Here is a 23,636-nt window from a genome sequence, read left to right as displayed (position 1 = left end):
TGGATGAAGCAGAAAATTCGTTGTTTGTGGCCATGGACGGACATTCAATGCCGACCCCCCTGTTCTGGAACAGATCATCCCAAAGACAAGACACAAGCAAGTTCTACCCCAACCCCCAGCTTCATCAAGGGAGGAAAGGGGTCTAGTTGTAACCATCTGTTAAGAAGGAAAGTTCCTTCCTTCTGTTGGAACATGCACTCAAACATCCACACCTCCAGCGTGTATGTATTCACTGGCTGCTGCTTCTCACTGGAATGTGAAGCGAGGGCCTGGCATAGGTGCTCAATAAACACTTGACGACTGCTTGGAGCAAATTAACACGCTCTCAGCAGGCCTTCACCGATGCCAGGCTAAGCAGAGGACCAATTCTTTTGAATCTTGGCGGGGGGGGGGGGGGGGGGGTGAGGGGCGGAGAGATATGTTGGGGAAAAAGGCAGAGGGTTTGGATAATTTCCCCAAAGGTCTACCACTTTATACCAAAATGAGAATTTCCATAGCTTCTTATTTTATTAGGAAAGGTTTTGGTGAGTTTTCCATAAGGAGTCTGTTTAAGTGGGCAGGGTGACTGAACACATCTGGAAATGACTTGCCCCTCTGTGCAACCAAAGCAGAAGGCTCTCTTTCTACCAATCCAGAAAAACCATGGAAAGTTAGTTAGGATGGAGCAAGGGAAACTACTGGTTCTAAGTACCTCTCAATCTCTAAAGAGTCTGAAAGAAGACAATATTCACAAACCAAAAAGAAAAAAAGAGGAACACACTTCTTCAAAAGTAATCTTCCCATAGGAACACAAGATATTTATAAAAAGATATTTATTAAAGGATATTTTTTTTTAAATTGGCTTTTTAAAAAACAATTTGCTTTCTGATTTCCTGAATCAAATCCTTTAAATTTTCAAGCTTTTTAGAAATGGTAAAACAAACAAACAATTTCTTTACATGTACATATTTCACAAATTAAAAAAAAAAAAAAAATCAAGGCTCAGGGACCTGCTGGAGAGTCTCCCAACCTGGGGACAGTGAGCAGCAGCGATCCCTGGCGCAGACCTGGAGGGAGGGATACTCCACTCCTTGTTCTCACACATTCTAACAGGGTGAGCCAGAGCCTCAGAGCATAAGCTTAGCAGCAAATAGTATGAGGACTTACATTTTAGTAAGAGAAAAAATGACATTTTTCACTTTTTCTAAGCTATGGCAAAATACCAAATCAGCAGATTGCTTCTGCTGGGCTCTTCTTTTAAGGGGTGGGGAATAAGTTACCATAAAATATTTTTATTCATAAGTGGGACTTTAAAAAAACTGTATAAATGTCCCATGTTGCCTTAACATTTATAACATATACTTGAGTAGTCAAAGACTCTGACCCTCAAGCCAAAGACTGAAATAAAAAGAAAAAAAAGAATAATAAATTAGATTCATACAGTGCATCCATGAAGGTAAAGAAGATGAAATCTGAAGATGTAATTAAGAGTGGAAACCAAAGCTCTTTATTTAACTTTTTAAAACAAAAAATAATTACAACTCCTTATTCTTCTAATGTTTCAGTTAACTAAAATTTCTTCTCTGAATTAAGGGGAAAAAAAACCTTCATTGTAAAGACTGACATTAACTTTTGGTGAAAATATCTAATTAAATTTTGTAGGTTATCAGTTGAAATCCAGAACATGAAGGAGAAAAAGATTATTAGCTGCAAAAATATACTTCTATATATTTTAACTTCATGTATTAATACAAGTTATAGCATTACAAGTTAATAGTTACTTCCAATTTATTTTATTTCCCATTTTTCACTTAAGTGCATTTCCTTTCACTTAATTATTTCATATCAATTTAGCAATGTGGATCTTCATTTTAGCTTGAAATGAGGCTCTTGAGCCATATTTCCATGCTTGATTAAAAGCACTGGAAGTACACCCAAGAGTGAAACCCATCAGTGATGGTTCTGCATCATTTGTCAAATTAGTCATATTCTCCAGCACTGAGAACCTATTCACATTTCAAAGACAGAATTAATGGGGAAATTGTTTCACCTTAATTTTCCTCCAAGAGGACCCTGCACGGGTGGGGGAAAAGGGGTTGATAAATGGCAGCATGGACTAAAATGAGAAGTAAATTTACTTTTTCAATTAATAAAATTATTATTGCTTGGTTATTATCACATTCAGACACTCGGTTATCCAGTTATCATGCTGGAATGTAAATGTCATTTCCTTCAAGACACTCTGACTTAGCTTTTCATTACAGACACTGGTAAATACTTCACTGGCTTAGTAATATCCATGGCAACTGGGTTCTGAGGGCCTCGAACTGACCCCCCGCGCATAAACAGTTTTGGCAGGAACCTCCCTCAGCCAATGCATAAGGATGATCTAATTTTGCAAGCGTGTCATTACCAACCTTCGGATACACAAACCCAGGCCAAGTTTTTCCCCTTGTGAATATTTTCCAAGCCCGAGGAAGAAAAAAACCAAGACAGAGTGGGAGCATCGCCTTGTTGTTCAATTTTCACTAAAACAGATCCCCTCTAGTCTAAGCCACTCCTGCTCTGAAGTCAGACACCCCTCTGCCCACCACGCCTCCTCTTCATGGCACTAGTACCGCACCTACATAAACACGGGCACTAGTTACTAGTCCCCTGGTGTCTCACAGTACCTGATGGCCTGGCTCGGGAGAGAGGCCAGCTTAGCAGGAGGACGTTGAAGATGACAGTGGACATAATTCCCACCCAGCCAGATTCTTCCCAATGAAATGAGATGCTGTCCTCACTGCCAAGTTCCTTCTCTCTGGCTTCTCAGTCATCTCTCATGTGGTCGCAGCCCCTTGTGGCTGTTGTCGATGATTTTTAAGCGACTCATTTTATTCTTGATATGGTTTTACATAGAAAAGGTTTGGGGAGTTTTGTAAATCTACTTCTGTGACAACCACATTCTCCTGTGGCCTAAGAGTTATGCTGAGCATGTCTTGGAGGGTGTGGGGGACACACCGAGGAAGCAGGGGTCACGTTCATTAAGGGATGCAGCTGCTGCTGGGGGGGGGGCACACCCCTCATCTGTTACTGCTCTACCTGCCAAATGACTGGCAAGTGGTGAGTAACTTCAGGGGCTGACACAAGACACGCCCGTGTTGGTATGACTCGGAATAAACAAGGAGAGGTATTCAGCCCTGGAAAACTTACCACCGAGACAGGGTCCATCGCCTCTTGCTTGACAGGCACTGGGTCAAACATGAGCATTCTTTTAGTTAAACCTTCTAGGGTGCTCTGGTGTTTGGCCTGGAAAATAAAACAAGATGTCCATTTAAATTCCAAGGTCACTTCAGATATAAACTAGTAAAAATAAAATTTCATACTCTATACATCCCCCCACCCACCGGGCTTGGTCTACCCCTTTCTCTCTATGCTCAGAAAGACTGAAATTTGTTTCCTTTACCTACGAAAAATGCCCTTTTATGTAATTAAAACCATACTCCATGGTCATAACCAGATGAGGGTTGACCAGAATCGCTAACTCAAATACACAGGCCCTGATATTTCTGGAACAATATGTACAACCTCTTTTGAGTAGCAAAACTTGCATAAGATCTCTCTGGGTGACTCAACAGAAGTTCACATTACATAGGACTGTTAAACATCTTTTCTTCTGTATGTTCATCACAGAAACATGGGAGAGGGGAGATGAGCCAAAAGAAAACCTAAAACCAACCATCCTTGTTTATCCTATCAAACCTTCATTTTAAGTGGGAGCAAAGAATACATACTATTTAGTGCTTATAATTTCAGTTAAAACTTTATTGTGAAAAACGCTTTTTTTTTCAGTAAGCATTATTCTACAACAAATTCAGCAGCATGCCACTGTACAAACAAATCAATTTAACATCCCCTTTTACCTGGCACTACCATTATTTATACTTGTATCTTCCTGTATGTTCATTAGTTGTTTTTTCTTTATTAGCTTTTAAGATAATTTTTTCTGTAGAAGAATTGTTGGGTTAGAAGCATGTATATTTTACAAAACATTCTGTTGGTCTCAAATGTATTATTATTATTATTGGTACCAGGGATTGAACCCAGGAGTGCTTAACCACTGAGCCACATCCCCAGTCCTTTTTGTTTTGGGACAGGGTCTCACTAAGTTGCTTAGGATCTAAGTTGTGGAGGCTGGCTTTGCAATCCTCCTGCTTCAGCTTCCCTAGCTGCTAGGAATAAGGCCTGCACCATTGCACATGGCTCAAATGACAAATTATTTTTTAATCACATTGATTTAATTACTAAAGTAGAATTCATCTTTACCATTTACATTTCTTTGAGAAATGCCCCTTCAGCTTGAGCCCTACTCTCTCTTATTGTTTTCGAAGCACATTTTACATATGAAAAACATAATCTTATCACTTCTTAGGAAATTACCCTAATGTAAAGGAAACATCTACCCTTATCCTCTGCTGTGCTTCTCTCCGGTTGTTCAACTTTTTAATCACACTGCTTTCTTTTTTGTTCTATACTGGTCCACTTTTAATACTAATCTACATCAGGTCAACTGCTCTTCACAGGACAAAATATCTAATCTGCACAACGTTCAACTGCCTTTCACAGCCCACAGAATCACTGCCCAGCTACCACTCAGATCCTCAGAAACCTGCTTCAGGTACTTACTATGCAAATTTGCTCAGTGCTTTGATTAGAGGCAAGATCTTCATGCCTCACCCTGGCTTAAGGGGCAAAGTGAACAAGCTCTAGATTTGAGTTCTACCTGAAAAAGCTGCAGAAGTCCCATATTCTGGGTTACTTCCTATGTTTCAGTATCACAACCCTTCACCCCACATCTTCTTGACAGCAATTCTGTAGTTTGTTATCTATGGGTCATGCTAGTTCACCTTCACCTACAATTATGGAAGTATAATTGAATTATTTGAAGGAAGCCTGTTCTGAGTCTCATGACAGCATGTGAACTTCATCCATAACACAACATATGACTTTCACTTCCAAAGGACATTTTCCTATATCACAGAATCTGAATACCAGGCCGCTCAAATCCACGGTACCACTGCCCTCTTATGAGTAAACCCAGCAGGAACAAACCAACAGCCAGTGAAAAATGGACGACTTCATAATGAAGGATGAAAATCCTTTTGTGCCTTGAGATCTATTATTAACCAGTCCCAGCATAGCATGTTCGAATGGTCATGGTACCAAGAACTGTTATCCATGCCCCTCATCAGATTGTAAACACAAGGTGAGATCCCTTGCTTAGATGGATGGATCAAGTCAGATGACCTGCTGCCCTGCCGCAGGCTCCCACCAACACCCCCTACACCCCAGCTTTTAAAATGAATGCACTTACAGATTCATCTAGCCCATCAAGATGGGATCTCCAGGCAAACCCTTTTAAATAAAAGCATTCACACCCTCAGGTGTGAATGAGGGAAAAGAGCCCTGATCCAAGCAGATTGCAACCTGCCATGGGACAACTCTTCGCAGGTACGATACAGACCACACCCTGTATCTACTTCTCAAACTTTTAGGATGATCAAATGAGATAAAAAATAAAACAAAAACCACAAGGGGGGCACAATGGCCCAGTGAGTGGGGAGGTTAAGTAAGGCAGGAGAGTTGCAAGCTAGAGGCCAGCCTTAGCAATTTAATGAGGCCCTAAGCAACTTAGTGACACCCTGTGTCTAAATAAATAAATAGGGCTGGGGATGGAGCTCAGTGGCAAAGCAACCCTGGGTTCAATCCCTAGTATCAAAACAAAACAAAAACAAAACGAACAACAAAAAAGCCCAGAACCCAAACCAACAAATAAACAAAAATCCACAAAAAGACAAAAAACAGAAGTCAGGTGTGGTGGTACACACATTAATCCAGCTACTCTGGAGGCTGAGGCAGGATTCTGAGTTAGAGGCCCACCTCAGCACATTAGCAAGACCCTGTCTAAATAAATAATTGGGGTAGGGGGTGTAGCTCAGTGATAAAGTGCCTTAGAAATCCCAGCATAGCAAAACAAAAACAAAAAACAAAGGTTTTGCCTTCTAAATTGTTTCTGCCAACAAGTATGCACACAAGTATATGCACAATTTTTGGAAATACAGGTACATGCTATACACACAAAACTAGATTGGTTGGTTTCAAATTCTGGAGCCATATTTGATATTTTCTAATAACATACGTAGCCTTAAGTCAATCCCCCCACCCTTCAGTAAAACTGAGATTAAGTTCAGTACAAAAGTTAACAGCAGCCTCCGCCCTATACTGGGCCTCACACAGGGGCTTGTCATTTCACATCTGGACTAAAGCAAAGAGCTTCCCAACTGGGCGGGCATCTCCATACTAGCTTACCTTGTACTCTGTCTACCAGTAACTGCAGCATCGAATTCATCCAGATGATGGGCTGTGAAGTTCCTTTGGGTTAAAATTTTAACTCTACCCCTTATACCTCAACTTGCAAGGACTTTGTCTAAAGCCTAAGGCATTGACTACTAAATCCTTTTAGAAATAATATTGCTGTATCTTATCATTTTAAGACAATATTTAAATCAGTATTGTCCTTTAATTTTGATATTTTATCTAAATTCGTAAGACTTGTAAGAGGAAAAAAAAGTCAACTATAAAACACTGGACCTAACAAAACTAAGTTTATTTTTATTGGAAAACCACAGAGTATGTTTATTTGTCCAGAACTCTACCTCAAAGTAATTCAAATGTGATGAAGAGATATTTCTAATTACAGAACTATTTCATCTAATAAACTCAGGAGGAATAACAGAATTAGAAATTTTGAAATGCCTAGCTAAATAATGCATCACTGGACAATAAAAAAAAATCTGCAAAATTCAAATATTGCAATGAACAGCACCAAGTTCAATGTCTGTCCATACAGCTAACAGCACTTTGGTCTCAGTTTGGTAGCTGTGAAAATGACTTAAATGATATTACAGTGATAATCACAGTCTATGGAGCAAGAAAACATGGGAAGCTAAGATAGAAAGGAACCAAGTTTAGGAAGATAATCAAATACATTTACATAATCAGGATTTGCTTATTTATTTGCAAAAAAAATTCTACATTTTGAACTAACCACTTTGTCACTGGTCTGGACTTTTTGGATTCTGGTCTAGAATTAGAAGAGTGACTGCAGTGTCTTCAAGGTGCCTTCCACAGAACTAAGAAGTAACTTCACTACTGCAAGAATTAGGATCCCTTATTTGGTGTCCCTTGTTACCCATGGGCAGCTCAGTGCTCTGGGGGATATGATCAGAATGCTTTAAAAGAATGCTGAATAAACCAAAAATGCTACAGAAAATCTACCACACAACACCAGCAGCAATCTTAAGTAGAACAGTAGGTGGCGCACTAAAACAGGTATTAGAGGCTAGTGCGCCGCAGCCAACTGAGCAGGCCAACCCCAGGGTCTTTAAATCCAGTGGGTTTGAACCAGGCTGTGAACTCTGTGAACCTGTGGGTATCACAGATGAGGAGGCCTCAAATATGGCTCTGTTTTTCCTATTTTCCAATCACACGCATTTGCATCTCAGTTACATTCAACTTGCTTAGCAGAAATACATTCTAAACCAAGTAACCCCAGAACAACAAAACTGCAATAAAAGCCAAAACCAAACCAAAACAAAAAAACAACAGAAAACCTTTATGTTACTGAGGTGCCTACAAGTAAAAATACAGGATATCACCACTGCCAAAATAATTTCCTACAACTGGAGCAATTATGTTATTTTACTGGGAAGGGCCCATAAAACTGAATTTTTCCTAAAAAAAAAAAAAAAAAAAAAGAAAGAAAAAGAAAGAAAGAAACAAACAAACAAAGAAAAAGCATTTCCCCTTCAGACTCTCTCTCCACTTCTGACTTTTCAGATGTCAAAAAGGGTCAGATTTCTGTCAAAATGCAAAACTGTGGTTATATATTAAAAACCTGGCAAATCCCTGATGTGGATTCCAGACTATGGAACAAGCAATACTGCTCTGCTTCAGAGCTGAGGGAGCCCTAGAAGGCCCCCTGGACATCGCTTCCAGAGGGAGGAGGCATGAGCTCTGGGCTCAGAAACACAGGGTCCTTAATGGAAGGCTGGTTCTGTGGTTACAAGCTCCTCTGCAGGGAGCTAACTGGTCTAGAGCGTTTTATTATAGAAACAGCCTTATCAACGACAGCCCCCTGCTCAGAAGCTGGGGATGGACGAGGGTGGGAGAAGGCAGAGTATGAGGGGTGCTGCCCCCCCCCCTTTCAGGGGACGGAGCAAGACCTGCCTGACATTCTCCTTCCTTATTCCCTTGTACTATGTCCTATTTCTTTCCTCAGATCCTCAAAGGGTTCCAGCTTTACCTTCTCCCCATCCAGTCTGACCTAAGGTTCCCCACTAACCTGCTTCCCTCAAAGCAAACCTTCCTAGCTGACTCCCCCAGGTGTAGAGATCAGTACCATTAAAGCAACCATTAAACCATCTCTAAGTATCCTCTCCACGCTCCTCAGTGTTTGGAATTTACAGGAGGAAGACTGTGACCATCTCCTACCCTTCACTCCCCAGAGGGGGTTAAAATAATAGGTGTGGGTGAGTTTGTGGGCAGGCGCACCCCGGGGGGTGGGGGGGTGGGGGTGTGTGTGGTGTGTATGTGTGTGTGTGTGTGTCCCTCTTTCTCCCTCTCTCAGCCAGAAGGACTGCCAGGCAGGCAAGTGAAGTCCTTGCAGGTAAAACTTCCTTACCCAGGTAACTTTTCTCTTTTCACTCTTTTAACCCAACTCTTTGAAGCTGCTGATGGGTTTAATCATATTTAATGGCAGTTGTGCTGGCCAAAAATACAAGGGTACCGATGACACATGGGGGCAGGCATAAATTGGAAAGTTCATCAAGAACAGCGAAATGCTGGCACCTACCTGGAAAGGCGTCCCGTTTTCATACCACCCAAGGATTTCCACCTACCTCAGTCTTCTATTGTTGGTTTGAAAGGAAAAAAATTCCACGAAATATGTCCCAATCTCTGCCCCTCATAAATTAGTTATTTTGCATTAATGTGTTTTATAAATGGGAGAGAAGTTAATTATTTTGTTTCAGATGAAATAGAATGATCCAGTGAGCAAACAATCCACCCTCTCTCCTCTCTCAGCGAACAAGCCACCCAATTTTACTTTCCTGCCTCCACCCATCTGCTCCACCCCATGGAGAATTGCCAAGGGAGTCCAACTTGTCCAAACAGGACATGGCTTCAGATAAGATTCTGCCCACACCCTGTACTTCGGAAAGACCAAGTGAAGCAATTGATTTTGCATGTAAATAAGGACAGGTGCAAAGGTAACAAGCAAGCAAAATCCCTACACATTTCCAGGCTGGGGCTCAGCAGAGCAGGGATGAGTGCGGGGAAACCCAAACCCATACTCCCCTTTAGAGCCACTCCTAAGTTCAAGGGCACCTGGTTAGAAGGCCACACCCTTCTTCAAAGAAATTTTAGCAAACACGAATCATTTTCCCTACTAGGGTTACACACTTGTTTTCCTTCTTTATGCTCTCTGCAGATTTTGTGCTTCAGTTTTAAGGGCAGGCAACCCAAGATAAACTGAAAAATACCCACAATGTCTAATCCTGCTGTGCACATAGCTCCCAAGCCTCGCCTAAGCCCTCACAGTCCTCCTCTGTGCAGCGTTATATAATCAAATCCAGAAGGGCTGTGTGAGGCCACATGGCCTCTCTTCTGCCTCTGCTCGGTGCCCTCCCTATCACTGGAGACCCACCCCACTCCACCCGGCAGGGCCTCCACCCATGCAGCCCCACCCTGAGGGAGTGGGAGGCTGGGAGGGACCGACTGGCTCCAGGCAGCAGCAAGTTCCTGGAAATTCCGGCCTGAACAAGGATGGCTGGAGCCTTCCACAGAACCAGAAAGACCGTCAGGGAGGTGGCAGTTCCCACTGCCCCTGAGAATCCTCCACTACAGTTTATCTCAGACAACCACAGGACCTTTGGATACAAAACCTCTAGCTAACACTGCCCTGTCCCTCCAGAAGTAAACAAAAAAGAAACAGAAAGGCATTTGGAACCACTGCTATTCAACAGGGCCCAAACCCAAATCTTCCTCCTCCTGGCTCCTGCCTCCAAGAGGCTGCCCCTGACCCTTCCATTTGCCTGATTTTGTCATTCACCATGGAAACCTCAGGTCATCTGTGAAGCCTCCCTCACCCCCTTTCTTTCCCTCTCCAGTCCAGCCCTCAAGGCCAGGCCCTAGGGCCTCACACCCCTGTCCTTGAGAATTTTTTACCCCAGCCATGCAGCCCACCCCCTAGTCACCTCCGGTTTCCAGTTCTTTTTAAAATCTCATCCTTCCCAAGCTTACCACACCCTCCTCCAAGGGGACCCCAGGGCTTACAGGGTGGGTACAGGTGCTTGACACCCCCATTCTAACTGGTCACCCCCTGCTCCAAAAAGTGCCCCTCATGCTGGCCCCCCTGCCTCCCCCTCCCTGCCCCAGGTCTTTGTTCATTTTTGGCCCCGATGCTGGGCAACCGGCGAGGAATGCCCCCCTCCCCTTCCGGCTTATCTAAATCCTCCTAATTCTTCAAAGACCAGCTCAAGGCCCTCCCCACCCCGGGCAGCCAGCTGAGGGCTCCCCGGTAGATGCCAGGCCACCTCTTCTTACCTAGATTTGCTTTATTTCCTCAAAGGCATGTACAGTACCACCAGCAGGACTGAGAACACCTGATGGCCAGACAGGTGCCTCGCCCTGCCTCAGAGACTGCCTCTCCACTCTCCAGGAGACCTGGTCCCTTCAGGATCTGTTTAGGAATGCCGCGTTGGTTCATGGGTCAGGCCCAGGGAGCTAACAGGAGAAGCAGCCTGAGCAGGGAGGGGTCCTGCACCACCTCCCTTTGGATGCACTTGAAGTCTCCTTAGGAAAGAATGGGGGTGAGGGAGGGCCTGGCCCCACAGGAAACCTAGTGAACCAGACTTCCTTTAAGAAAGTCACTGTCCCTAACCTTAACCTCACCTCTCAGGGTCCTCCAGAGTCCTTACTGGTATCATTCTCAAAGAACCTTTTATAACCCACCCTGTGAGGTCTTCCAAACAAGTCAGTGTCAAGGTCTCTATTCTGTTTTAAAATCCAAAATAGAAGACAATGGAAAGTAGGAGGCAGCAATGCCAGGGGAAAGGTGTGCACGGGGGACAAACACTGGGCTTTTTAAAAAGGACACTTCTATTAACCAAGAAACACAGAGCTAAGTGACACCCCCCCCCCCACCTTCTGCTGGTCAGCACCACCTTTGAGACAGGTAATCGCAGGTATTGTTCTTTTTCACACTGACTGTGTCACTTAATGCCCAGGAGAGGTGTACTACTGCCTTCTCATTGGATAAGAACACCGAAACAGAAGTCAGTTAACCTCCCAAGACCACACAGCTGCCAAGCTGGAGAAACAGGATTTGAACCCAAGGTCATCATCTGACTTTGAGACTGGTGGCACTCCACTCTATCACCTCTCCAAGCAGAGGGCAACTAGACTATGAACAGTAAGAGTGGGACAGTGATTTCTGCGAACAGACTGCTCCTTAGGGAGCAGGGGGACAGTCTTACAGTAGCCAATAGACATGATTTCAGCCACTACCAAGTGGCCCCAGCTGCCACCTCTCTCCTTGAGACAGCATGCTCAGATGCTTGGACACAAGATCAAAGACACATTTCGAAGGCCCCAAATTAGGCTATTATTCTTCCTTAGCCAATGCACCTGCAATTGGTCCATAAAACTGCTGAGAAAAATTGGCAGCTTTACCCAAGTAAATACGGAAATCCTCATAATAACTGTACAAAGGTGGAAGGGTCAGGTCCTCATCCCCATTTTAGAAATGAGGAAATGGAGGAACAGAGGTGAAATGACTCGCCCAAATTTGCGGAGCTGGTTGGAGTTGCAGCCAAGTAGAGAAGTGTGCCTGCCTGCAGACTGAGGCTCTTTCTGTTCTGCTTCACAGTCTGCGTGGTGGAACCCAGTTTTAGGTGAAATCGCCTCATCCTGAGGTCACTCCACAGCAAGGAGGATGTGGGTGTGCACACTGGTCTGTGTTGAGCAGTGCCATGGGAGGTTCCTACTGGCAATTAAGATTTCAAAATGCCTTTTCAGGTTAGATCACGGCAGACCTACTCCATCCTGTGGCATAACTCAGAATAATGATTGCACGTAATTTGAGATTAGCACTAATGAGTAGGTGCTCAATAAATACTTGGGAGATGAATAAATGAATGGATGTCAAACTACACTTCTCACATGCTAGGATGAAGTGAAGGGCAAGGGCCCTGGAATGATTGCACAGCAGGTGTTTCACATGGAAAACCGGTTAGGGGGGCCAAAGTCAGCGGGAAATACCACCTTCTAAAATTCGAAGATGTGAAAACTTTGGACGCTTGGGAAACAGAGAAAAACTCCCTTGTTTGGAGAACTAAGCAGAACAGGAACTTGATCTTACTAAGGAAAATACTTTGGGGTGCAAAGTTTTGGAAGGTACCAGTGTACAAAATGCAAGAACAGATAAAGGAATGGATTTCAGTGATTAGACTCAAAGAACGGTAGAAGCAAAAAAGAATGACACGTAGACCAACTGAGAACAAACCTTCACTGGATTCACAGGTCGCTCTCCAGGGTAGAATGAACTAACCTCAATACCCAATCCATGGCTCCTCTTTAGATTTGGCCAAACTCCACGGATTGGGGCTGAAGACAGCTCAACCACCCCTGGCGGGATTCTCAAACCTTCTGGAGACTGGCAACCACCACTAGTATGTCCCAGACTACGTGAAGCTCTTTATAAAAGGTCTCCTGGAGAAGGGGCACCCCTTTCCTGGAAATCAGGAGAAGAACTAGACCCAGAAGTTCCGCCAAATGAACTGGCTGAAGGGCCACACAGCTTGGTGTTCTCTGTCTCTAGCCCTCCTTAATTAGCTGGGGAAATGATAATGTATTCAGCCTACCAACAGAATGGAATGAGTTTCAAAAATCTCCAGAAACCTATTATGCTTAAAGAAAGAACTTCACTGTAAACACTCTGGTCAAGGGACACAAAACAGATAATTTCTTCAATGTCCCATGAAAGATTGTTATATTTCACAATCAGCACAGGCCAACTGAAGGGTAGACAGACATTTGTGTGTGTGTGTGTGTGTGGGGGGGTCTTGGGAGAAAACACCTCTAGTTCTGGTTCAGAAACTGTCTACAGCATTGTGTCTTTTATTACTACTAAAGTTCAAGGAAGGAGAGTTTGGGGTTGGGGGAGCAGGGCTACCTCCTTTAGACAATGCCCTCCCTTATCAGGGCAGACTGCTGTCTGGTTTCCTGTCTCAAGCTCCAGTGTGACTGCTTAAGATGAGAAGCAGGGCCTGGGTCTAAGAAAGGGGCAGGCCAGGCTTGAAAATGAGAATTCTAAAGACCATCATAATCCTTTCCCAAGTCACTATAAGAGGCACCTCCACTAGAATAGCACCTATTAGCAAACCAGGTATCAACTGTTCTAAGACTCTAAAGATTACTATTACTATTATTTTTAAAATAAAGCTAAACCAAGGACAAATGAAGCAGTTCAGAAAGAAGCTCCATTTCCAGAAGAATGTCATTCCTAGTACTTAAAGGATGAGGTTGCTTGTATTTATTTATTTTTCTTAAATACAACTGGGTGTGAAAATAGAGCAAGAAACACTGTCTGTGAAAGCTGCCACTGTACAGCAAAAATGTGGATTTGGAAAAATTAAGAAAGGCAAGTACTGAAAAGCAGGATAAAGAAACGGAATGGAATTAAATTAGGAATGATGATTTACACTACTGAGATAAAATTAGTATTCAGTTTTTGTTTAAAATAGTAGCTATTAGAATAATTTCCGTCTACTATTTCGTACAGCCTTTAAAAGCTGGCAGAGATTTTCCTGATAGAGTCCATTTTCCCTAATCATTCCTATTAATTATCCCCCTCTCCATACCAAAGAGGAAGGAATGACCTGGCTAAAGCCACATCAACATTCTGCCTACCAAGTCTACTTGGATGGTTAACAACTTTAGAACCCAAAACCAAAAACCTTGCTTCAGTTTGGGATATTTCCGAATTTCGGTTTAAAGGCCTCTTGTTCTGCAAGTCAGCCTAATATTTCAAGTAGTTTTTCCCAAAGGAGAAAGGGGGAAAAAAAAAATCTTACTGGGACACTCTAAATCTCCCATCATTTCTCAAGGAAGGTAAACAGTAGCCAACTACTTGATACCAGTAACTTAAACATCAAAATATTTTATACTTTCCTTTTCTATATGAAAGAGTATGATGGGATGTGATATTTAAAGCCAAAGTTCTATTATCAACAACATCTGAGAGTACCAGGCCTGATCTGCTGCTTTTGCAACTCTTTGAATTGATTCCATTAGAGGACACTATAGATCTGTCCTTTAGATTTTAAAGAAAATCCCAAAGTGAGTTTTAAAAATATGCTTTTTCCTTCCCAACCATTTCTTCAAAATTAAGTTTTTGAAGATCCAAGAGAAAAATAATTTGTTAGGGTAGGTTTTAAACAGTTAACACAGAAATTCATGACTTACAACGGACAGAATATTTTTAAAAATTGGAATTATAAAAAATTTGTCGCTGAAAAACGAACAAGAGGCATTCTTCTTCTGTTTTCAAAAATATAAGATTAAAAATTTCCAAACTATCATTAAATGAATTTCTTATTGCTAGTTTCCCTTTCCCTTGAGCTTTTATTCTTAAAATGGCTTGGAAGTCAGATCCAGAATACAGTAAAATCTTTGTCCTTCAAAAATTGTCCTGGTATTTTAATCTCTTTCCTTAAAAAGCAATAATCCTGGAATTTTTTCAATATATGCTTTGCTTGAATTTTTCCCCCCAAATATTCTCCTTCAAAACATAAGCATGACTTAACTTAGCCAAGGTTGCTAGGACTGCTTCAATTCTCCACTCACTCATGAAAGCCTACCTTGGGCTACTGTTCATGTTAACAAAGGTGGGTCACATCTTCCAGATAACACAAGGTCTTCTCTACTGTAAGGTGTTAATCCTGATCCAAAATTGACAGCTTCAGGGCAAAATGCCTATCTTAAAACAAACACCTGGCCCACCTTCACAGAATTATAAACACAAATCAGGACAACCTCCTTTAGATTTCTTTGCCAATATGCACACAAATTTCTTCAAATCACAGTGTGGCAATGAAAAATTAAAAAAGGTAAAAGTATTGATTCACCCATATAAACACAGTGGAGCGAAGGGTGTATGTAAAAAAGGTTAACTGACTTCTCATTATGACATAACACAGGCATCTTGAGCAATCGCAAGTGTGTAGAGACATGATAACTCCCTGGGAGGGGATGCTGAGTTTAGGGGCAGGGACCACGGCCTGGTCTAGGCTACTGATCTACCAGAAAACAGCCTGAAACAGGAAAGAGCACACATATGCCACTTGGAATGTATGACGCAAACCCCAGCCTTGAAACAAAGAACAGGAAACAGCTCTGCTGGCTGTGCTGGAGAGAAAGCACAGAGAAACATTTAGCCGGCCCTCCCTGACCCTATATTCATGAGCAGCTGGAGTTTTTTAAGACAACAACAGGGGGGTGGAGGTGTTTGTTCTATGGGTGTGAATAATAACACCAGCTTTATACTGAGGACCTGCCCTATTTACAAATAGGAGCTGCCACATATAGTAAACATCCTAAGTGCACATGTGATTTTATCATAGTCAAGCTGCAGAGACCTTCCAAATTAACACCAGCCTCCCTCCTGATTTCTTTTGTCTCTTTCTGCTCTATCCCAATAGCTAATCCCTGGCCCTAACCAAATTTGGGGGGTCGTCGGGGTAATGATGACCTTACAGTTTCATGTCATCAAGAAGAAAATTAAGATACAGCCCTGCTGTTAAGAATTCAGATTACAATTGGGTTACCCCACATAACTGAAATTGGGCCAGTTTTAAGCCTCCTTTAGTCACAGAACTAAATTCCAAGACAGAGACTGTGGGCCACTGAGAGTCACCCAAATCTTCACTGTCTTTTTCAAATGCAGTTAACAGACATAGTTGCACAGAGATGCTCATCTGTTCTACATGTTCAAACATCTCCGGAAATTCATGTTTTGAGATGTGATTCTGTCCCTGACATTTCCATTAATCCAAAATTGTAATGCAGTCTGCAGACTAGAGTATCAATTTTTACTAGATACCCTAAAATACCTGTTTTCCTTTAAGGGTTTTTAAGGTAACAAAGTGCATTTATAGTCCCATTCTCATTATTTATCTTCCTGTTGTTAGCCAGGATGGATTAACTCAGGTTTCCACCGTTAACGATTTGAGGACTGGTGTACAGACATAACCACAGGTTAAAAGGGGGGTGGGGGATCACTGTACCCATAGCAACAAGATTGGGTTTTAATTTAGAAACTTTGCAGTGAAGAAAACAATAGCTTTCTCCAAAGCTATGCTGCTGTTTTATATCTGACAAGGTTTTGTGGTCTAAGCAGCTACTTTTCTTTGTTATTCTCACAATGCAAGTCTTATAACTTGCATTCTCCCTCATGCAAGGCCAAATGTTGTTTATAGAATATCTTCACTGAACTTAACCAATAGTACCTTAGGCTTTTTTCTCCTAATAGTTCTACAGCAAACCTCACTGACTGTAGAAATTGAGAAATCAGTTTCTCTAGGGAGTTTAAATCAATCAAACATCTTATTCCCGGTTTCTATTAACAGCCCAAGGTTAACTACCATGCATACTTCATGTTTCAAGCCAAGGAAATCACTTGAGGACTCTTTCTTTAAACAATACCACTAACTTGCAAAATTCTGGAATTGTTAATGCTACTAGATTTTTTTTTTCTTCTAAAAACAAGACTTCCCTAGGGTGAGGCAGATCAGCAACCAGATGGAATTCTCTTATAAACATGTTCCTCAAATTCATACTTAAAACACTCAGAAAAGGGCAGCACAAAACTGCTATGAAAAACCTATAATGAACAACTGCCTATGCCCCACTTGATTTTGCTTAATAATTCGATACTAAAGGTAAATGAAATCAGAATACCACTTCATACTTTTCCCCATACACCAGACTCCTGTGAAAATATAATCCATGTATTTAAGGTGTCTTGGGTGATATTAATGGGAAAATAAATTTTGAGTTAACAAAAATTCAGTGCAAAATGTTTATTTTTGTAAAATACAAGAATGTGGGTAAATCCCATTTTACATTTAACTCAGTTATTTTAAAAAATGTCTTAGTAGATTCTTCATGTAGTATCACCGTATATTGCTGTAAATCTTAAAGCAGTAAAGTGTTTCTGTTATCTGCCAAAGAAATGGATATGACAATTCCAGGTCTTATCTGCTTTCTCCAAGACAGCCCTCTGAAATGTTAGGTAGGTCCCAAGGATCCGAGTGCAGGGATCAGTCCCCGGTCCCCTCTCGGCTCGAGTCCCTAACGCTGCAGGCGGTCGCCTAGGGCGCTCTCCGCCTCCAGCCACGCTGCAATCCTTGCTCCAGGCACTGCGGCAGGTTCTCTTCGTGCCCCCAGGAGGACTCCAAACCCGGTTGGCTCTTTTCCCCCGCCCGGAGGAGCCAGACGCTCCGGCAGTTCCCGGGTTCCAGGACCGAGAATGGGATGCTCCTCCAGACCCAACTGCCCCAAGTTTCTTCCCTGAGGGGCCAGAGGCTGCTCCAAGTTTGCTCTGCAGGGCGAGCGGTTGCGCGCCGGGTCCAGGGGAGGGGGGCGGGGGGCGCGGACGGAGGGCGGGGAGGGGAAGGACGCTGGAGCCCGGGTGTGTGCTGGGGGTGGGGGGACAAGAGGGGGAGGAGCAGGAACGCGCGGCCCCGGAGCTACCTTTCTCCATACAACGCAGCCACACGCGGAGAGCACTGGGGTTTCTGGGGCTTTGGAGCGAACCGCGAACGGGCGGGCGGAGGCCGGGGGACCACACAGGTGAGCCCCGGTCCTCGCCCTCCCCGTGGCCGCCGCGGGTGCTGCGGGACTCGCTCCCTGCACCCAAGATCTGCACGGTGTCTCCCCAATCCCACACTTTTGGCCGAGAACCAGGGGACCCCCTCCCCCTCGCTTCCCTCCGCCCCCACTCCTGGCTGCTCGGAGCAGCAGCACTTTCCCAAGCCCACAGGCAGCCCCCGCTGCACCCCAATCTATTCCCTGCGCCCCCCTCCATGAGAAAATAAAACAAAACCAGACAAGGCAAAAAGGGGGTGGCAGGAGTCGGGGCAAGGAGCAAAGGTGAGGAAGAGGAGACTTACTTTGCGAGGCGCGGTGCTGAACGCTGCCGGTGAGAAATAAAGGCCCAGATCCCGGCTGCCGTGAGCCCCGCGAGTGTAGTAATGTCAGCGGTCCAGTCCGGGCGGCGTTGGCGGCTGCGGCCGCAGGGGACAGGGACCGGGACGGGCGCGCGTGCGGCGCGGTTCGGCTCGGCTAGGCGGGCGCTCGCGTTGCGCTCCGGCTCGGGCCCCGGCTCCGCGCGGCTCCGCTCCTGGCTCCCCTCTGGCTCCTGGCACCAACTCTGGGCAGTCACATGACGCCGGCGCCGCTCGCTCTGCGAGCCTCCCGGGGCTGGCGGGGTAAGTAGAGGCTGGGACCCGGGGTGGGAGGGTCAGGGAGGGGAGAGGGAGCCGCCGCGGCCGCCCGGGCTGGGCGGGTCCCCACCCACTTGGGTGGAGGCAGCCGCCAGAGGGGTCGGCCGAGTCACTCGCGCAAACACGCACCCCGCCCTGCGCCCTTCCCCCGCCACCCCCGCCTCCCGCGCCGCCTCCGCCCCGCCCCGCCCAGTCACCCGGGGACAGCCTGACAGACACTCATTATTCCCCGGAGCGGGCGCCGCCCCGCCGGCCGAACCTGTCCCGCGAGGCGCTGCGCGGCCGTGGGGCTGGGCGTGCGCGGCGCGGCCCCCGCCCCGGCCCTCCGCCCTCGGCCCCCGCCCGGCCTGGCGCGCCCAGCCCCGCGCCCCAGCCGAGTCCCCGCCCGCGCCCCCCGCCCCGGAGCCCGCGCCCCGCCCGCCTGGCCGGGCCGCCGCGCCGCGCCGCGCCGCCGCCCGAGCCCGGGGGGAAGGAAGGGCGGCGCTGCCCGCTCCGGGCGTCACACGGCTGCAGCCCGCTGCGCCGCTTCCAAAACACACAGCCGGGCTCGCGGGCGAGCCGAGGCGGGGGACCCGGGCGGCCGGGGCCATCAATCACCGGCTCCGGCGGGAAGGGCGGCCCCGGGCGCGGCGGGAAGGGCTGGGCCCCGCGGCCAGCGCGGCCCCTCCTGGGCCAGGCACACACACAACTCTGAAAGAAAAAACAGCGAAGGCAGCAGTGGTGCAGAAGTGGGTGGACCTGGACGGATTCGGGAGAGAACGAGCGGCAGCTGGGGCGGGGGGTCAGTTGGAGGGGCTTCGAGCCTAAAAGGGTCCCGAGTTTCCAGGATCAACCGGACACCCTGTAGGCGCGCTCTTTCTTTTTGCCCTGGGGCTTCGGAGCCCCCTCTTCGTCTGCCCAGCGTTGGGGTGGCCTGGGCGGCACCCCCCAGGCTCGCGGGACTTTTCTTTGGAAGCTGGGAGACCCCTGGGGGCATGCACCTCCCACAGGCCTGCCACTGGAGCGAAAAGGCGGCCGTTGCTCAGACCGGCCTGCCAGAAAACTTGGCAAACTTCGGTGAGATTCTCCTTCCCAGAGCGAGAGCTCTGGCTGGCTGAGGGCTCGGCCTGGCGACCTTTCATTTATGTCGCTTCTCTGGGAGCCAGCGCGAGCGAGCTCAGTGGCCTTCACGCGCTGCATGTGAGCGGGACGACGGAAACGCACTTTCTGTCCAAGCCAGGCCCTTAGCTCGGTGCTAGAGTTTAATGCCTTTTGAATTTCTCTTTAAACAGCATTAATATAATAAGGAATGCAATAAAAAGAACAAAGGACAAATTGGTTCAATTGTTTTAGTCCCGTGTAATGTTTAAAAACCCCTGCTTCAGTCTATAGCTTGTTATTGCTTCAAGATGTTTTAAAAGCCCTTTAAGTTCACCATTCTCACTTTGATGCTTCATCCTGGCATGGTCCTACTTAAAATGCAATGGATACATAGATTGTCAGCCTCTTTATGTAGCTGCACGGCGTTATAATAGTACTCAGTAACCTCAATCGACCACGTGGAGGACAACCAAAACTGACACCAGTTCATGTGCCATCCTGCAGTCCCATATGTTTAATCTTTAAAATGTAAAGCGGTGAGGGTTTTATTTTTTAATGAATAAAACACAAAAAGTTGAATGTGTATCAATTACTAATTGCAATTCAATGATCACTGACCATTAAGTGTCTTCTTGGATGCCTTAGATTTATAGTAGCTGAAAAGCCATTCTAGTGAGAATGCTGGAAGTGTTTGCATTGAGTGCCTGGCTCTTACTAGGTGCTCAAAACATACCGTTTCACTCAAAGGGCATAGAGTGATGATAAGTTGAAGCCCATAAACCATGGGTTTTGTACACTGATCATGTGGATAGAGGCCCAAAGGGAAAGAGTAAAATAGGTCTGTTGGAGGAAAATGTGATCCAAAGTAAGAAGGGAGTTACTTTGATATGGAAGGTGGTGAAGGAGAAAAAAAAAAAAAGCCATAAAAAAGTTTAATTAATGAGCACACTGCGTTCAGCACCCTGTGGGAGTCAGCTCAAATGAGACATGTATAAAAACTGCATCCATCCAGTGCTGGGTAGCTCAGCAAAGGACACCACCATCCTTCCAGATGCCCAAACCAGAAGTGCCTGAAGTTACCCATGGCTCCCTGCTCCCTAACAGGTCCTAGCCTATCATTCACTGAATCCTCCTTGACCACAATCCTGGTCTACCCTGTTGCCACAGTGCCTTGTTGGACATCCTATTTGTAGCATGGGCTGAAGTGTGGCAAGGAGATTAGAGTAAGGGGACTTTTCTAAAATGCAAACCTAAACATATCAGTCCGTTCCATGGCTTACTTCCTTTGGAATAAAGTCCAGTCTTCCCACTCCTGCTGCCCTGGCCTCTACCTGTCATTCAAGACCCCATTTGTACCTATTCTCCCCTTCCACTCTCTCCTTCAGTAATGCTGAGCTTGGTTCCTATTCCTTTCCTCACTCTCCCCACCCCTGGGCATTTGCTCACAATTTCTGGATGGAACAGTCTCCTTGCCTTCTCTCCCAACTCCTGATTTCCACTCTTATTTCCCTTAATTCTATTCATTCCTTAAGTCTTGACTTATATGACATTTTCTCCAAAATTTATCTCCTTGTGGCACCTTCCTGTACCTACCTACCCTTTGGGCGAGTTGAGTTGCTCCTTTGCTCTGGAGCACCTGCATTTTACCTCTTGTAATACTGTCCGTTCTCTCTTTCAGGCACTAGAATGGAAACTCTGTGAGGACAGGAACTGTTTTTAACATTTATTTATCTGACTGCTTATGAATTGAGAGGCAGGAAAAGTCATCCCCAGATGAAGGGATGAGAGGAAGGTCCAGGAACACATGTGGCTATGGACTGTGCCTTGGTCAATCCAAGGGCTTTGAAATACCCAGGAGGAGCAAAGAGGGCGCTCTCCTCACTGAATGTTCTCAAGCAGCAGAGATGGTAAAAGTGGTGCCTAGGTTTTCTTTTTATCGCTAACATTAGCACAGTGTCTAGCACCTTCCTCAGGTGTTCAAGAAATCCTGGGTAAATCAAATATCAAATCGAAGCTTAGCCTTTGGAGTGGCCGCTTTATCCTTGTTCTTGCTGACAACTGGTGGTCTGGGCTAGGTTAGGGGTGGCATGTGCTCAGGGAAGGCTCCGCCTCCCTGGTTTCAGTGGAGCCATCTTTGTTTCCATCCCGCCATGGCAATCTCAGTCTCTGGCTGGTGATTGGTTGGAGAGTAGGTATATGACCTAACCCTGTCCTTTGGAGCCTGAAGGGACGTGTACTAGAGGCTTATGGGAAATAGTCCTCTTTCTCCTAACAGGACACTCCCACACCTACTTGGGAAGTTGTGAAGTGAGGGTGTGATGCTTGAAGCTGCAGCCATTTTGTAATCACAAGGTGAAAACCCATGCTTCAGAATTCCATTTGGATGGTTCTTTTCTCGCCATTTAGTTTTCAGCTCAAATATGACCTCTCCAGGGAGGATTTCCTCAACCACACAATATGAAATGTCCCACCCTCTCCATTCATTATCTAGTTCTTGTCCTATTTTATTTATTTATTTGTTTATTTTGTAGTACTGGGGGTTGAATCCAGGGGTACTCTACCACTGAGCTACATCACCAGCCCTTTTTATGGTTTTGTTTTATTTTGTTTTTCCATTTTGAGACAGAGTCTTGCTCAGGTTGGCCTTGAACTTACAATTCTCTTGACTCTGCCTCCCTAGTATCTGGGTTACTTTTTTTCTTTTTAAGTCTCTGTAACTAAAGTGACTTTGCCCATTTTCTTATGTACTTATTACCCCCTTTTTCTGAGTGTGAGCTCTGTGTGTGAGATACTATCATTCTCTCCTTTTTTCTAAGCTCCTAGAACAACCTCTAGCCAGGGAAGGTGTTCCATAAGCATTTGTTGGTTCCCGAATAACAGCTAAACTGTAGAGACAGCAACACCCTGTTGGAACTGACTCGGGGCCTGGCGGACACAAGCCACTACCAGTTCCCACTTTCCCCCTGTGGCTGTGTCACACAGTTAGTTCCATTGCAGGTAACCATTCTGAGGCAGAGATCGGTATTCTTAAGATTTCTTCTTACTTCTCTAATGTTATATTTTTAGAGCTTCTCTATTGCTTCTCCAGGAATTTTTCTCCTTTTCGTTGGATGGTGGCGAAATGACAAAGGCAGAAAAATGTCATGTGCTTGTGAAATGATGGACAGTACAGATAGGTTCCTGTGTTAGAGGAGAACAGGACCACATTTTGAAGTAAAATTGGACATACTAGTCTAAGGGCCATCCATCTCTTAAACATGACAAAAGGTCTAGAGATTCCAGCATCTTTACAAGTTCCCACTTGTTTTATCCATCCGTCCATCCGGTTTAGAATTTCCACGACACCAAGATTGAATTAGAATGACCAAGAGTTCTGAAAAAGATCAAACTGGGGGCATGCATTCCTCACCGTGCTGCAACCCACCCCGGAGCTTCCAGCATTTCTAGTGCATGTGGACAATTGTCCAGGGTTGTGTTTGGCAGGACCATGCGATCCAAGGACAGTGGCACAAAAGATTGGATCTTGCAGTCTCAGCTGGAGAGGTAAAACAGGAAGGGTCCAGAGAGATAACCTAGGGACAATCTGGACGTTCCAAATAGTTGAAGAGCACATGTGTTGGGAATAAGGAGTGACCTGGAGGGTTTGGAGGTGAGTTATCAGAGCATGGAGACCTGTGAGATTAGTACCTAGCACCACCTATAAAAGCAGTCCTGGGGCTTGGCAGGGTTCAGGGTGTGCCTGTGGGAGCCGGGACAGAGGGCCGTGGAGAAGATCCCTGAAGATGAGAAGACCAGGAGCAGAGTGACAGGTGTTAGGGTCAGTAACTAGCCAGAGGGACCCAGAGTAAGATTTGGGCCCTCAGGCTACATCTTCATTCCATAAGAGAAAGACAGGCACCAAGAAAAGGGTGGATGATGGCAATTAGGAGAGAATAGCTGGGAAATACACTTATTTTTCTGTAGTTAAAC

General features: G+C 45.4%; 1 protein-coding gene across 2 annotated transcripts in view; it reads right to left on the bottom strand.

Annotated features, from left to right (window-relative positions):
• The window catches only part of KLF3 (KLF transcription factor 3), a 33,399-nt gene extending 15,006 nt beyond the window's left edge, over window positions 1-18,393 (bottom strand). Inside the window, exons 1-2 of one of the 2 annotated variants that reach the window (XM_081303234.1) lie at window positions 18,255-18,393; window positions 3,175-3,270 (exon numbers count right to left, since the gene is read on the bottom strand). In XM_081303234.1, the coding sequence (XP_081159360.1) occupies window positions 3,175-3,231 (57 nt within the window). In that variant the 5' untranslated portion in view covers window positions 3,232-3,270; window positions 18,255-18,393. Of the gene's footprint in view, window positions 1-3,174; window positions 3,271-8,921; window positions 9,061-18,254 lie in introns of those variants that run through there. The other variant, XM_081303235.1, reaches the window with a different exon arrangement.
• Window positions 18,394-23,636: the final 5,243 nt, after the last annotated feature.

The sequence above is a fragment of the Spermophilus citellus genome, assembly GCF_964194105.1.
Source record: "Spermophilus citellus genome assembly, chromosome: 8".
In the NCBI taxonomy this organism is placed as follows: Eukaryota; Metazoa; Chordata; class Mammalia; order Rodentia; family Sciuridae; genus Spermophilus; species Spermophilus citellus.
The sequence above is the reverse complement of the archived record's forward strand: the minus strand, read 5'-3'. Positions and strand labels throughout refer to the sequence as shown.